General features: G+C 48.0%; 1 protein-coding gene across 1 annotated transcript; it reads left to right on the plus strand.

Moving 5' to 3' along the window:
* Positions 1–1,207: 1,207 nt before the first annotated feature.
* Positions 1,208–15,609, plus strand: Napsa (napsin A aspartic peptidase). The gene is made up of 9 exons (NM_008437.1): positions 1,208–1,452; positions 9,967–10,102; positions 10,184–10,307; positions 10,446–10,564; positions 11,105–11,304; positions 13,762–13,884; positions 13,982–14,126; positions 14,477–14,575; positions 15,322–15,609. Exons 1-9 carry the CDS (start codon positions 1,379–1,381, stop codon positions 15,559–15,561), a joined length of 1,260 nt encoding a protein of 419 aa, NP_032463.1. The 5' UTR covers positions 1,208–1,378; the 3' UTR covers positions 15,562–15,609.
* Positions 15,610–15,679: the final 70 nt, after the last annotated feature.

Consider the following 15,679-nt stretch of genomic DNA (forward strand, 5'->3'; position numbering starts at 1 on the left):
AACTTAGCCAAAGATGCCCTTGAGCTCTTGATCCTCTTGCCTCTGCCTCCCAGTTGCTGGGATCACAGGCGTGTAGTACTGTGCTAGGCAGCTCTCCCGTGCATGTGCATCTGGAGGCCCGGGGGCTGTTTCAGGTGTCTCCTCTATCACTCTTCACTGTGCTTTCGAGTCAGACTCCCTCACCAAACCCGTAGCTCGTTGATTGGCTAGTCTGGCTGAGCAGCAAGCCCCTGGGGTAGATCTAGCTGCATCCCCAGTGCCAGGACTGCCACACAGGGCACAGGCCAGCTCCTTATGTGAATGTGGGAGCTGGAACTCAGGTCCTAATACTTAATACTTACCTAATGCTTCTGGCATCTCCCATCCCCGCTGAATGCCTTCAGTCCACAACTCTAGGTAGTGCTTCTCAGCCTTTCCAGTGTGGCGACCCTACAGGGTCCAGTTCCTCACGTTGGGGTGACCACCAGCCATGAAACTATGCTGTTGCTACTTGGTCACTGTAGTTTTGCCACTGTTATGAATCGTAATGCAATATCTGATTCGCAGGATATCTGGCATGTGGCCCTCAAAGGGGTCTTGACCCCACAGGTTGAGAACCGTTGTTCTAGCGCCTAAGGCAAGAGGATCGCTTGAGCTCAGTAAAGTCATGAGATCTTGTTTCAAAAGAAAAGGAAGGCCAGGGAGATGGCTCCACAGATGAAGGCACTGGCTGCCAAGCCTGCTGACCTGTGTTGGACTCCTGAGACCCACCCGCAGAAAAGAGAGAACTGACCCCTGCAAAGTGTCCTTTGTCCTTTAAATTCCTGCTGTGGCATGTGGATGCACACACAAATGAACTAGCTAATTAAAATGTGTAAAGAGAGGGGAGCCCCTTCTCCCTAAAAAAACCAGGCAAGGGCAGAAAGAGTGGGTATCCTGAGAAGCTGACAGAGCCACCCACATAGGAAGGACAGCACACCTCTATTGTAACTGAGTGTCCCCTCCCAGACCCCCCACAGACCTTTCCTGTTCCTCCCTCTTGCTCAAGAAAAAAAAATTGTGGTTAATGAGTCTCAGAAAAGCGAACTGAAAGTTAAAAGTAAAATCCATAGAGGGGCAGGAAAGGGGTGGGTGCGGGTCTCCCTCCCCATGCTCTCAAAGGTACAAGCCAGGAACCAATGAACCTCAGCACACACACTCAGCACATACCTTAAACAGCCCGGTTCTGGCCCTGCTACTGAAGGACCTCACACACACACACACACACACACACACACACACACACACATACACACACGTCACTTCTGTGTTCCAGTAGGTGGTGGGGCGTGAACAGGGTGGAGTCTCAAGGGGAAGAAAAGGGCCACAGGACATCTTGGCCCAGCTCTAGTCCCCAGAGATGTCGCCACTACTGCTGCTGCTGCTGTGCCTGCTGCTGGGGAATTTGGAGCCTGAGGAGGCCAAACTGATCCGGTATGGGGACCCCCACTCTCACTCCTGACAGATTCCCAACGGCTTGTCCTTTAAGACTGAGGCTGGCCTTGGTGCCCCAAGAATCCAATTTTTTCAGGGTTCCCAGATTTTACTTGTTCGTCTCTCTCTCTCTCTCTCTCTCTCTCTCTCTCTCTGTGTGTGTGTGTGTGTGTGTGTGTAAGAGATACAGAGACAGAAAGAGACAGAGACAGAGACAGATACAGATAGATATACACACACACACACACACACACACACACACACACAGAGAGAGAGAGAGAGAGAGAGAGAGAGAGAGAGAGAGAAAGAGAGAGAGAGTTTTGTGAATGTGAATCTAACTGCACGCTTCCTTACTCTCTGAGCCATCTTAAAGGCCTGGGTCCCCAACTCTCAAACTGGGTTTCCACCCTGAGAAATTCAGCATAATACCTCCTGTTAGGAGAAGTAATGGGAAGGAAGCAAGGGAGAGGGAGGAGAGAAAGGGTGTTTGTCCTGGAGTAGAATAAAGGATTGCCTCTGAATAGTGAAGACACAGATGTGGCCCATAGGCAAATGGAGGTTTATAAAGATGCAAGAGAAAACCCCATGTTTCCCCAAAGGGGGCTTTTTTTTTTTTTTTTGCTGCTGGACTTCAATACTTTGATAGCTGAACCTTGGTAATCAGCCTCGGGAGGAGGAAGTGGCCACATAATGGTTTTTAGCAAAGCAGAAGGCATGGGAGAGAAAACCTAAGCCCGCCAGAGCCACGCTCGCTGCACTCAAGCTGGCCAGGGTCCCTTCATGTCCTAAGACCCCACACTTTTTGGTTGTTTAGTTTTTGGCTTTGTCCAGACTTGGTCTTGTGTAGCCCAGGCTAGCCTCAAACTCCCTACATATCAAAGAATCACCTTAAACTCCAGGTTCTACTGCTTCCACCTCCTAAATGCTGGAATCCCTGGGAAGAGAGCCTTGAAATTTGTGCTATGTAAGTGCTCTACCCACTGAGCCATATCCCTAGCCATGGCTACAGCCCCACAATTTTTAAAAAAACATACTGTCTCCTTATGTAGCCCTGGCCTTGAACTCACTATGTAAACCAGGCTGGCCTTGAACACATAAAGATACTCCTGCCCCTGTCTCCCAAGTGCTGAGATTTTAAGGTGTTCACCACCAAATTAAGTCCAACTTTTGCTTTTGGCTAAGGTGTGTGGAGTCCCAGCATTCAGGGAGGCTGAGGCAGAAAGGCTGAGTTCAAGGGTATGGGGACACTGTCTGCAGAAACCAAAGCTGGGCATGTGTCCCAGCGAGAGAGCATTTGTCTAGTAGACACCAGGGCCTCCATTCAATCCCCAGTATGACCAAGTTCTGAAGCCCAGGATTAAAGACCCCTCCTTATCCAAGCAGGATACATTCTGTGATTCTATGAGAAGGTTCCTGGGACGGGAGGCCTAGTGATCTGGCTTTGAGGCTCAAGCCTCCTGACTTTCCCTCTCTTTCTTGGAGGCCCATCTCTGTGGTCTGGAAACTTCAATATCCCCAGATTCTCAGCCTCTGAACATGCCTGTTCCAGGGAGGCCTCCCTGTGAGTTACCCCAACGCCTTGTCTCTGATTCTTCTTGAAATGTCTCCCTTCTTTTCCTTTAGCATCTCCCAACTCTTGATGGGGCGCCTGCCCTTCCAGAAAGCATTTTCTGCTGCCACCACACTCAAGGCATGCGGGGGGGGGGGGCGGGCGGGGGGGGGGCGCTTTTCAGGCTGAGTCTCAGGCCTGGGCTGGGGTGTTAGGGCTGAGCAGTGGCCAGAGGGTGCTGTTTTGTTTTTTGTTTGTTTGTTTGTTTGTTTTAAATCTACTTATTTATTGTGTTGTGGGGTTCGTGTGCTAACACAGCACATGAGTTCTCCCCTTCTGCATTATGAATGCTAGGACTAAACTCAGGTCATCAGACTTGCCCTTTGGGCCATCTTACTAGTACTGCTGATTTTCCTGATTTCCTTTCCTTTCTTTTCTTTTCTTCTCTTTTCTTTTTCTTCCCTCCCCTCCCCTCCCCTCCCCTCCCCTCCCCTCCCCTCCCCTCCCCTCCCCTCCCCTCCCTTCCCTTCCCTTCCCTTCCCTTCCCTTCCCCCCCCTCTCTTTTAACTCATGGAGTCCAGACTAACCATAAACTGGATATATAGCTAAGAATGAGCCTCTGGTTGTCCTGTGCCAACCATTATAGGTGCCTACTACCATGCCTGACTTATGTGGAAGCCAGAGTTTCCTGATAGGTGAATGCTATCAACTGAGTCACAACCCAAAGCCCCCTTTAAGCTGAATTTTGAACCCACCATACCAAAGACTTCCAGGTCCACGCCAAGAACAGTAGATATAGGATACCCAGGTCATTCCTGGACGTGCTACACCCCAACACACTCCATCCCCCAGGAGAGAGAGCCAGGAGGATTACATCTGAGCCAGCCTCTAGGTCAGGGCTTGGTAAACACTCAGCTCAAGGCAAGCTCAACAAACCCTCAAGCAGCCATTGCAGTGGAGTCTGAAGAAGCTCCCCCCCCCCCATCCGTCTGCACAGCGGCTTTTACTGCGTTCCTGCCATGTAAATGAGTGCTCATCCCCACTAATTTATTATATAATTTATTATTCATTTTACATCCCGATTACTGTCACTACTTCCTGGTGCACCCTCATAGAGTCCCTCCCTCCGTCTCTCTCCCCTATGAGCTGGTTTTGGCTGGTGGTGGTTTTGGACTTTTTTGTTGTTGTTGTTTTTGGGGTTTTTTTGGTTTGTTTTTTTGAGACAGGGTTTCTCTGTGTAGTCCTGGAACTCACTTTGCAGACCAGGCTGACCTCGAACTCAGAAATCCACCTGCCTCTGCCTCCCAAGTACTGGGATCAAAGGCGTGCGCCACCACACCCAGCTAGAATTTTTGTTTTTTTAAACTGGAAAAAATGTATTGAGTATTTTGCCTTGTCTCGGGATTTCTATTTATTTATTTATTTATTTATTTATTTATTTAAGGTATATGAGTGCTTGATTTGTATGTATACCTGTATGCCAGAAGAGGGCATCAGAACTCATTATAGATGGTTGTGAGCCACCATGTGGTTGCTGGGAATTGAACTCAGGACCTCTGGAAGAACAGTCAGTGCTCTTAACCGCTGAGCCATCTCTCCAGCCCCTGATCTTTCTTTTTTTTTTTTTTTTAACTTTTTAAAAATTTTTTCTTTTCACTTTAAGGTTTATTTATTTGGGGCACAAACATCTGTAATGGGATCTGATACCTTCTTCTGATGTCTCTGAAGACAGCTACAGTGTACTCGTCATATATATATATATATATATATATATATATAGTAAAATCTTTTTTTTATTTATTACGTATTTTCCTCAATGACATTTCCAATGCTATCCCAAAAGTCCCCCATACCCTCCCCCCCACTTCCCTACCCACCCATTCTCATTTTTTTGGCCCTGGCGTTCCCCTGTACTGGGGCATGTAAAGTTTGTGTGTCCGATGGGCCTCTCTTTCCAGTGATGGCCGACTAGGCCATCTTTTGATACATATGTAGCTAGAGTCAAGAGCTCCGGGGTACTGGTTAGTTCATAATGTTGTTGCACCTACAGGGTTGCAGATATCTTTAGCTCCTTGGATACTTTCTCTAGCTCCTCCATTGGGGGCCCTGTGATCCATCCAATAGCAATAAAATCTTTTTTAAAAGATCAAAGTTCAAGCTTCTCTAAAATATTCATCTCTCTCTAAAATTCCAAAGTCTCTTTAAAAGTTCAAAGTCTTAACCATGGGCACCTGTAAAACCAGAGCAAGGACTTTCCTGTTCCAAGAGGGAAGAGACAGGGCACAGCCCCAAGGAAGGCAAAGCACAGCCAAACTCTAACAGTGCTAAACTCAGCGTCAGATGTCAGACGGACACATAATCTAAGCTCCAGAGGGTGTGTCCCAGCACACGTAGCTCATCTCCGAGGCTCAGGCAGGCTCCACTCCACAGCTGCTGCTGCCCTTGGTGGTCATCCATGGTATTAGCATCTTCAAAATGCAGGGTCTCTGCAACCGGCTACATCTTCACCAATGGCTTCTCCTGGGCACCACAGTGCCAAGCCTCAGCTACTCTCTATGACCCCTTCATGCCTTTAGAACCAGCAGCACCTTGGAAACTCTTACCCACTGCCAAGTGTGGTTGCCAGCAACAGCCCTAGCGCTCTCTCAAGCATAGCATCTGTGTGTTGAACCTGAGGAAACTCTTCCCAGAAGATTTCACCTCAATGATTCTGGTTCCTTCTCTTCTTTCTCCTCCTCCCCTTCTTCTCCTTCAACAGAGTCTCACTGTGTAGTCCTGGCTAGCCTGGAACTCTGTGTAGATCAAGCTGGCATTGAACTCACAGATATCTGCCCACCTGACACTCGATCCCTGATGTGATTACAGGTGTGTGCCACTATGCCCAGACCCTGATCTCTTTTTAATTAGTGCTAATTTCTCAGCTCCAGCTAACCAGGATCAGTTGTCCCAGCAAAGTTTCACTTCGGTAGTTCTTCATTAAAAAGATCACATGAGTTGTCTTGATAGAGTTTTTAAGGCATTCTCTTTTTAAAAAAGAATTATCATTATTATTTTATGTATTAAGTGTTCTATCTGCATGTGTACCTGCATGCCAGAAGAGGCACCAGATCCCATTACAGATGGTTGGGAGCTACCACGTGGCTGCTGGGAATTGATTTTAGGACATCAGGAGGAGGAGGAGGAGCCAGTGCTCTTAGCCACTCAGGCATCTCTCCAGCCCTTTAAGGCATTTTTAAACTCCATGTTGGAAACTCACAAGCAAGGCCTCCGTAGTCTGCGTTGCTCTCGGCGCGCTTAGCTTCCTGGTTCCTGCAGAGCCAAGCTCTGTGTCCTCAAGCACTTTTTCAGCCCAAAGTGCAATGCCACCACAATCCCTCCTCAGCCCAAAGTGCAATGCCACCACAATCCTCCCCCCAAAACACACACACACACACACACACACACACACACACCAGGTCTGTCACAGCAACACCCATGGACCTGGCACAAGTTCATATCTTAGTTGGGGTTTCTGTTGCTGTGATAAAACACCGTGCCCAAAAGAAACTTGAGGAGAAAATGGTTTATTTCAGTTTACAACTCTGAGGTGCGCATCACCCAGGGAAGTCAAGGCAGGAACTTAGAGGAATGAAATGAAGCAAAAGCCATCAAGGATCCCTGCTTGCTCCTCAACTGTTTCCTTATACAACCCAGGATCACCTGCCCTGGGGTGCATTGCCCGCAGAGAACATGAGAGAGAGAGAGAGAGAGAGAGAGAGAGAGAGAGAGAGAGAGAGAGAGAGAGAGAGAGAATGCACCATAGGCTCGCCCATGGGACAATCTGGTGAGGGGCAATGACTCAATTGATGTCCCCTCTTCCAAAATGACTCCAGTTTTGTCAAGTTGACATAAAAACTAGCCAGCACATGCATGCATTTATATATATGCACTGCATACATGCCTGGTGCCTACAGAGGCTAGAAGAGGACATTGGACCCCCTAAAACTGAAATTACAGATGCTTGTGAGCTACCATGTGGGTGCTGGGAATCAAACCCAGGTCTTCTGGAAGAGCAATAATGTTCTTGAGAGCTGAGGCATCTCTCTAACCATATCTCTTTTTTAAAAAAATTATTTATTTATTATGTATATAGTGGCTTGCCTGTATATATGCCTGCAGACCAGAAGAGGGCACCAGATCTCATTATAGATGGTTACAAGCCACCCTGTGGATGCTGGAAATTGAACTCAGGACCTCTGGAAGAGGACTTTTAACCTCTGAGCAGTCTCTCCAAGCTCCTCTCCAACCATATATTAACAATAGTTTTATTCTGCAGGCCAGGGTGGTTTGGAACTCATGGAAATCCTTTTGTATCACGATTGTATGTGGATTAGAGGCTGAGGACAGGGGAAGCCTTCACGGGATACTTGGCTACTCTCTTGTTGCCTTCTTTTTGTCCTGCCCTTGTGATACTGAAGACCAAACCCACACTCCTATACATGTTACTCTACCACTGAGTTATGCCCCAGCCCCACACTGGGGGATTCTAGGCAGGGGCTCTACCTCCAAGCCATTTTTTAAAATATATTTATTTATTTATTATATGTAAGTATACTGTAGCTGTCTTCAGACACTCCAGAAGAGGCATCCAATTTCGTTATAGATGGTTGTAAGCCACCATGTGGTTGCTGGGATTTGAACTCAGGACCTTTGGAAGAGCAGTCAGTGCTCTTAACCCCTGAGCCATCTCACCAGCCCCTCCAAGCCATTTCTTAAGATCTCTTTTTATTTTTATTTTTAAAAAATTATCTTAAAAAAAATCTAAATTCAGCCGAGCAGTGGTGGCACACACCTTTAATTCCAACAGTTGGTAGGCAGAGGCAGGAGGATCTCTGTGAATTCAGGGCCAGCCTGGTCTACAGAGTAAGGTTCAGGATAGCCAGGGCTACTTAGTGAGACCCTGTCTCAAAACAAACAAACAAATAAGACCACCTACATAAACCAACTTTTATTTAGGTTTTTTTTTTTGCATGTGAATTTTGCATGATGCAGAGACTTTTATAATTTTACTTTTAATTATAATTATTTATTGCCCATGTGGAGGGGTCTAAGGACAGCTTGCAGAAATCAGTTCTGTCCTTCCACCATGTATCTCATCGGTATGCCTGCTTGAGTGCTGCCATGCTGTACTATAAAGGTGAGGTTAGGCTCTGGCATTTATATCCCCCTCCCCCAAGCATGGGTCCCACCATCAGGCTTGAAGCCCCTAAGAATTCACATTGCAACAGTAAGCTTTTGGTCCTCCCTCCCCTCCACAAGGCCCATGTAAAGAATTGTCAGTGCAGGGCTGGAGAGACATGGCCCAGTGGTTAAGAGCACTGGCTCCTCTCCCAGAGAGCTCAGCTTTGATTCCCAGCACTCACAAGGCACCTCACAGTGGTCTGAAACTTCAGGGTTTTTTTTTTTTTTTTTTTTTTTTTGGTTTCTTTCGAGACAGGGTTTCTCTGTATAGTCCTGGCTGTCCTGGAACTCACTTTGTAGACCAGGCTGGCCTTGAACTCAGAAATCCGCCTGCCTCTGCCTCCCAAGTGCTGGGATTAAAGGCATGTGCCACCACTGTCCAGCTGAAACTTCAGTTTTAAGGGATCGATCTGACACCCTCTTCTGGCCTCTGCAGGCTCCATACATGTACACAGTGCACGGATATACATGCAGACAAAACAGCCACACACATAAAATAATTTTTTTTTGTAACTTCCTTTTTTTTTTAAAGATTTATTTATTTATATGTAAGTACACTGTAGCTGTCTTCAGACACTCCAGAAGAGAGAGTCAGATCTCGTTACAGATGGTTGTGAACCACCATGTGGTTGCTGGGATTTGAACTCAGGACCTTTGGAAGAGCAGTCGGGTGCTCTTACCCACTGAGCCATCTCACCAGCCCAAAATAATTTTTTTAAACCTCAAAAAAATTGTTAACATATTTAATGTAATTGTTAACATATATGTACATAAATACATATATAATGTATATGTATAATTTAAATATTTTATGTATTTATTTTTGATATTTTACACATACCTTTTTTGGTTGGTTTGTTTGTTTGCTTGTTGTTTGAGACAGGTTTTCTCTGTGTAGCCTTAGTGGTTCTTGAACTTGCTCTGTAGACATATCTGGCCTCTGCCTCCTGGGATTAAAGTTGTATGTACCATCACTGCCTGGCCTATAATATTTTATATATATATTTTCACTAATTACTTTATTTATTCACTTTACATCCCAATATCTGCCCCTCTCTCCTTCCAGTTCCCCTCCTTCCCTCCTTCCCATCTTTGAGAAGAGGGAGGTCCCCTCACCCCTAGGTATCACCGGCATCACCCCACTCTGGCACATCTTTTATATATACATTTAATCATTCTTTTTTAATGATATGCTTATGTGTGCGTCTGCCTGTGGGTATCTGAGGTGAGCTCAGCGCTGCGGGAAGACAGAAGTGGGTGTTGCATCTCTTGAAGCTGGAGGAACGGGTGGTTGTGAATCACCCAGTATGGGTGTTGGGAACAGATCTCAGGTTTTCTGCTGGATCCTCAAGTGTCCTTAACCACTCACTGAACCATCTCTCCAATTTCCCTTCCCATCAACTTTGCTGCAGCGGAGGGATGGGTGTGGGAGGGGGGTTGGGGGGGTGTGGGGGCGAATCTTTGGACCCCACAGGAAATGCTGCTTCCTGGAGAATAGCTTACCGTAAGGTATGTGGATCCTGGCAGGTCTTTGAGCCCATACACGGATCCTTTCTTCTGTAGGGCTGTGCAGCCGCCCTCAGTAGCACTTCCTGGTCATTACGGAGCTGCAGTCATTACGGATGACTGCTCCTACAGGAACTCGGGGATCATTACCTTCAGGCCCTACGGAGGGCATCTGTCACACGAGGGTCTCCCGAATGCATTGGTTTGTCACTGTTCAAATTGTCTCTTTCTCTCTCTAGTGTCCCTCTTCAACGAATCCACCTTGGACACAGAATCTTAAACCCACTGAATGGATGGGAACAGCTGGCAGAGCTTTCTAGGACCTCCACCTCTGGTGGCAACCCCTCCTTTGTGCCTCTCTCCAAGTTCATGAACGTGAGTCTCGGTGCCCCCATTTTCACCCTTGCGGCAGAATAACCGGCTCTTCGTTTACCCTGTGTTCTCTTGTGCCACCAGACCCAGTATTTTGGAACTATTGGTTTGGGAACGCCTCCTCAGAATTTCACCGTTGTCTTTGACACGGGTTCTTCCAACTTGTGGGTTCCGTCCACGAGATGTCATTTCTTCAGTTTGGCATGCTGTGAGTTTCCCTGAGGAAGAAGGCCAAAGGGTCGGGATGGGAGAAGACGAGGGACTTGACTTCATGCTCCCTAGGCTGTCCTCATAGGTGCTGAGTCTCCCATGCCCTGACTGACACCCATCTCATCTCTTGAATTAGGGTTTCACCATCGCTTTAATCCCAAGGCCTCCAGCTCCTTCAGGCCCAATGGGACCAAGTTTGCCATTCAGTATGGGACCGGGCGGCTGAGCGGAATCCTGAGCCAGGACAATCTGACTGTGGGTGACTTCACCAGCTCAAGACTCTACCGCCATCTGGTTCAGGGAGGGGCTTGAGGAGGCAGGCCCTGATAGGAGACAGGGAGGAGATGCTTGAGAGGAGGTGGATGGGGGGTGGGGTGGGGGTGGGAGTGAGGAGTCATGGTGGTGGGAGTCCCCTGGCAAGGGATGGAGCTTCTTAGAAAGAGGTAGGGTTTGCTGGGAAAAGAGGTAACATTTCTAGCAGAGAGACGGGGTCTCCTTAGCAAGAGGATGGGGCTTCTTGTGAAAGGTCGGGGCCTCTTGAGAAAGAGGGTGGGACTTCTAAAAAAAAAAAAAAGATAAGAGGCTTCCTTTGCGGCTGATAAGCATTGCCTCCTCAGAAGTGGGGCTTCCTGGATGATGGGGTGGAACCTCCCGAGCAAATGTGTGTGGTTTTTTAGGAAGAAACGGGATGTAGACCATTTAGACTCCTTTCCCAATGGTCCCAAGCAGGACCTCAGCCATAAGAAGAGTAATGTGTTTCTAGAACTAACTGTTCCCACATCAATTTACCCCTAGATCGGGGGGATCCACGATGCTTTTGTGACATTTGGAGAGGCTCTGTGGGAGCCCAGCCTGATCTTTGCTTTAGCCCACTTTGATGGGATCCTGGGCCTCGGCTTCCCCACTCTGGCTGTGGGCGGAGTTCAGCCTCCGCTGGATGCGATGGTGGAGCAAGGGCTGCTGGAGAAACCCGTCTTCTCCTTTTACCTCAACAGGTATTGTGTGGGAATTACTTCCATACCTGGGAGTGCAAATATGGCTAAAATCCCTTAAGGGGCATCTACCGTCCTCCTAAGGTGTCCCAATACCTAGGCACCCTTCTACCACAGTTTACTCTGGGGAACCAATCAGTTTACTATGCTTCCTTCCAGAGAATAGGTGAGGCTTTGCTCACAATGGTGTGTGTGCTCCTCCACCTCAAAAGCTGTCCCTGAAAAGCCTTCACCCAGAGAGATGAGGGATTCCCTGTAGCTCCAGGAATGGAGCTTCCCTCAGTCTTCCCTGGCCTGCACACTCTAGCACCTCTCCCAGGTCACTAGCAGTTGAAGCAGCGTTGCCTAGGTGGGAGCAGCTGTGTACTCAGGTGAGGATCCCATGCCCGCCACCCAGCCCTCCATGAGGGGGGCTAAGCAGTCATCAAGGCCAGCTGGGAGGAACTTTTGCAACAGAGCACAGCTAAACTCCCGAGATGTTGGTTGTTCGGCTTGGCACACAATCACAACAATACCCCCAAGCAATCTCCCTCAGGAAGTTTCCATTTATCAACACAGGAAGTCCGGTGGTCCTTGAAGGAAGTCAGCCTCCCAACACAAGAGCTTCTACCTGCATTCAGGAAAGTGTTTACCCAATATAGAAAAATGAAAAGAGAAAAAAAAAAAAAAACCCTCACAACCTAAGTGGCAACTCAGGACATACCACCAATGCTCACCGTAGGTTCACAATGCCCCAGATTTTGAAATCAAACAGGAAATTCCATGCCCATTTGACAAGTACTGCACTTAAGGACCCCTTCTTCACCCCAAAGAGAGCTTGCACTTCACTGGAGAGCCCAGCCTAGAGCTAGGGTCAGCCATTACTCACCAGCTTTTAGTAGGCACAGCCTTATACTCAAAAGGCCCTTCTCAGATCACACATGGCTGGCAGCACAGCACTTGGCAGGTGGAAGCAGGATCAGGAGTTCAAGGTCATCTTTGTCTTGCTTCCAGTCCCCATATCTAGGACCTGCTTGTACTCCCCTACCTGCCTTTCTTAGTTAGGGTTACTATTGTCATCATAAAACGCTGAGACCAAAAACAAACTGGAGAAGAAAGGGTTTGTTTGGCTTATGCTTGTGTCTTCATGCACACCAGAAGAGGGCATCGGATCCCATTACAGATGGTTGTGAGCCACCATGTGGCTGCTGGGAATTGAACTCAGGACCTCTGGTAGAGCAGTCAGTGCTCTTAACATTGAGCCATCTCTCCAGCCCTGGCTTATGCTTTTAAATCACTGGTCATTAGTGAAGGAAGTAAGGAGAGGAACTCAAACAGCACTGTCTTAGTTAAGGCAGTGTCTTAGTTAAGGGTTCTATTGCTATGAAGCAACACCATAACCAAGACAACTCTTATTTATTTTTGTTTTTCAAGACAGGGTTTCTCTGTGTAGCCCTGGCCGTTCTGGAACTCACTCTGTAGACCAGGCTGGCCTTGAATTCAGAAATCTGCCTGCCTCTGCCTCCCAAGTGTGGGATTAAAGGCATTCGCCATCACTGCCCAACTCCAAGACAACTCTTTTTTTTTTAAAGATTTATTTATTCTTATTTATATGAGTACACTGTAGCTGTCTTCAGACACACCAGAAGAGGGCATCAGATCCCATTACAGATGGTTGTGAGCCACCATGTGGTTGCTGGGAATTGAACTCAGGACCTCTGGAAGAGCAGTTAGTAATCTTAACCATAGAGTCATCTCTCCAGCCTGACAACTCTTTAATTAAGGAAAATACTTGAATAGAGCTGGCTTACAGTTCCAGAGGTTAGTCCATCATTGTCATGGCAGGAAGCATGGCTGCCTGCAGACAGACATGGTGCTGGAGAAGGAGCTGAGCGTTCTACATCTTGATCCGAAGCCAGCAGGAAATGACAGTGAGCCACTGGACTTGGCTCGAGTGTCAGAGACACCCCCCTAGTGACACACTTCCTCCAACAAGGCCACACCTCATAGTAGTACCACTCCCTATGGGGACATTTTCTTTCAAACCACCACAGGCATGAACCCAGAGGCAGAAACAGAGGTCATGGAGCGGTGCTGTTGACTGGCTTTCTCTCATGACTTGCTCAGCCTACTTTCTTATAGAACCCAGAACCACCTGCCCAGGGGAGGCCCCACCCCCAATAGGATGGCCCTCCCACATCAATCACTAATTAAGAAAATGCCCTACAGGCTTACTAATAGCTTGATCTTATTGAGTTATTTTGTCAGTTGAGGTACCCTAATCTTCAGTGACTCTAGCTGGTATTGTTCCAATTTTAGTATATGTGCTGCCGAAGTGAGCACTACTCTAGCTGGTATCAAGTTGACATAAAACTAGCCAGCACACCCATCTAGAAGCCAACTGGAGGAAGTCCCATCCCAGACCACCTCGGAAACCAGCAGATGAAACACCAGCCTCCTAACTACACTTTGCTTCTGCAGGGATTCTGAAGGGTCTGATGGGGGAGAGCTGGTCCTAGGGGGCTCAGACCCCGCTCACTACGTACCTCCCCTCACCTTCATACCAGTCACCATCCCTGCCTACTGGCAGGTCCACATGGAGAGGTGAGGAGCCGGGCTGGCTTCATGGGGTTTGAGCTGAGGGTCTGGACACCCAGGCCCTGCCTCTGATGACAGCTCCTGCCCTATCCTTCCCTCACAGTGTGAAGGTCGGCACAGGGCTGAGCCTCTGTGCCCAGGGCTGCAGTGCCATCCTAGACACAGGCACATCCCTCATCACAGGACCTAGTGAGGAGATCCGGGCCTTGAATAAAGCCATTGGGGGATATCCCTTCCTGAATGGGCAGGTGAGGACTACTCCTGGTGCTGAATGGGTATGCTGGAGGATCTTGGGAATTTGGTGATAGACTGGTGGGAAGCTGCTGCCTAAGGGACAGAAGCAGGTAACTAGGAAGTTAAGAAAGAGGACAGGTGGGTCTGGAGGTCTGAGTGATAGGGCAGAAGGCAGTAGGAGGAAGCCAACATGCTTTCCAGGTGGGTAGGGGAGAAACATGGAGAACTGGACTTAGTAGCAGAAGCCTACAGGAGACTTTGAATACCTGACTGCCCAATATAAGCTGTACTCCAGGGCGCTAGGAAGCCACTTGAGGAGAGCGAGAGCCACCTGCCTACCTTTACTGCTCCTCTTCTTCCACAGTACTTCATTCAGTGTTCCAAGACGCCAACGCTTCCCCCTGTCTCCTTCCACCTTGGTGGAGTCTGGTTTAACCTCACAGGCCAGGACTATGTCATCAAGGTAAGGTGGTGGCCAGAGTGACTTCAGAGTAACAACAACTGAGCTTGAGAGGGTGAAGCTGGGGCTCTGACGCACCAGACCCAGGTATCCAACGCAGGAACTCTGCTCTTAGACAGACTTTCACTGTGGAGCTCTGGCAGGCCTAGAATTGTTAATATAGACCAGGTTGGCCTCACACTCAGAGATCCTCCTGCCTCTGCTTCTCAAGGGCTGGGATCAAAGGTGTGCCAGCACTCAGCCTGGACCTTGTTTTTCCTTTTCTATTCTTCCTTTCAAAAAAAAATTTTTTTTAATTTATTTTGCGTGTGAGCCTGCCTTCTATACACGTGTATAGAAGTCAGAAGACAATTAAAGGAATCAACTTTTTTCTTACTACGAGCAGCTCTGAGGATTGAACTCAGATCGGCAGACTTAGCAGCAAGCACCTTTACCGGCTGAGCCATTTCATAACTTCTCTTTCACTTCACTTCACTTCACTTCACTTCATTTCATTTCATTTCATTTCATTTCATTTCATTTCATTTCATTTCATTTCATTTCTTCCTTCCTTTTAAATGGAGTTTACGTGTATAGCCTTGGCTGGTCTTGAACTCCCCACCCTCCTGCCTTTGTCTCTGGAGCACTGGCATCACAGGCTGATGGCATCCTGACCAGCTAGAAATATTCCTTGTCCTCTTCTGGGTGTAGATGGGACAATCAAACCCGGAGCCCCGTGATACACAGTATCCTGTGTTGTCATCTTGCAGATTCTTCAGAGCGATGTTGGCCTCTGCCTGTTGGGCTTCCAAGCCTTGGATATCCCCAAGCCTGCGGGACCCCTCTGGATCCTTGGGGACGTCTTTTTGGGGCCCTATGTGGCTGTCTTTGACCGTGGGGACAAAAACGTCGGCCCGCGCGTGGGACTGGCGCGTGCTCAGTCTCGTTCAACAGACCGGGCAGAAAGAAGGACTACGCAGGCGCAGTTCTTCAAAAGACGCCCTGGTTAGGGTACAAGCTCACCGGGCCACAGCAGCTATGCTTCTTTCCAATTAAACAAATTAAAAAAAAAAATCAACTTTCCATGGAAGGATATACCATTTGGGTAACTTTCGGGGAGGGAAAATG

The sequence above is a fragment of the Mus musculus genome, chromosome 7 (assembly GCF_000001635.26).
Source record: "Mus musculus strain C57BL/6J chromosome 7, GRCm38.p6 C57BL/6J".
NCBI classification, from domain to species: domain Eukaryota; kingdom Metazoa; phylum Chordata; class Mammalia; order Rodentia; family Muridae; genus Mus; species Mus musculus.

Excerpts from the sequence above, each read along its gene's own strand:
- Napsa (NM_008437.1), top strand. The coding sequence starts at position 1,379 with ATGTCGCCACTACTGCTGCTGCTGCTGTGCCTGCTGCTGGGGAATTTG. Across the intron at positions 10,103-10,183 it reads CTCTCTCCAAGTTCATGAAC|ACCCAGTATTTTGGAACTAT; the intron begins GTGAGTCTCGGT and ends TTGTGCCACCAG. Across the intron at positions 11,305-13,761 it reads TTCTCCTTTTACCTCAACAG|GGATTCTGAAGGGTCTGATG; the intron begins GTATTGTGTGGG and ends TTGCTTCTGCAG.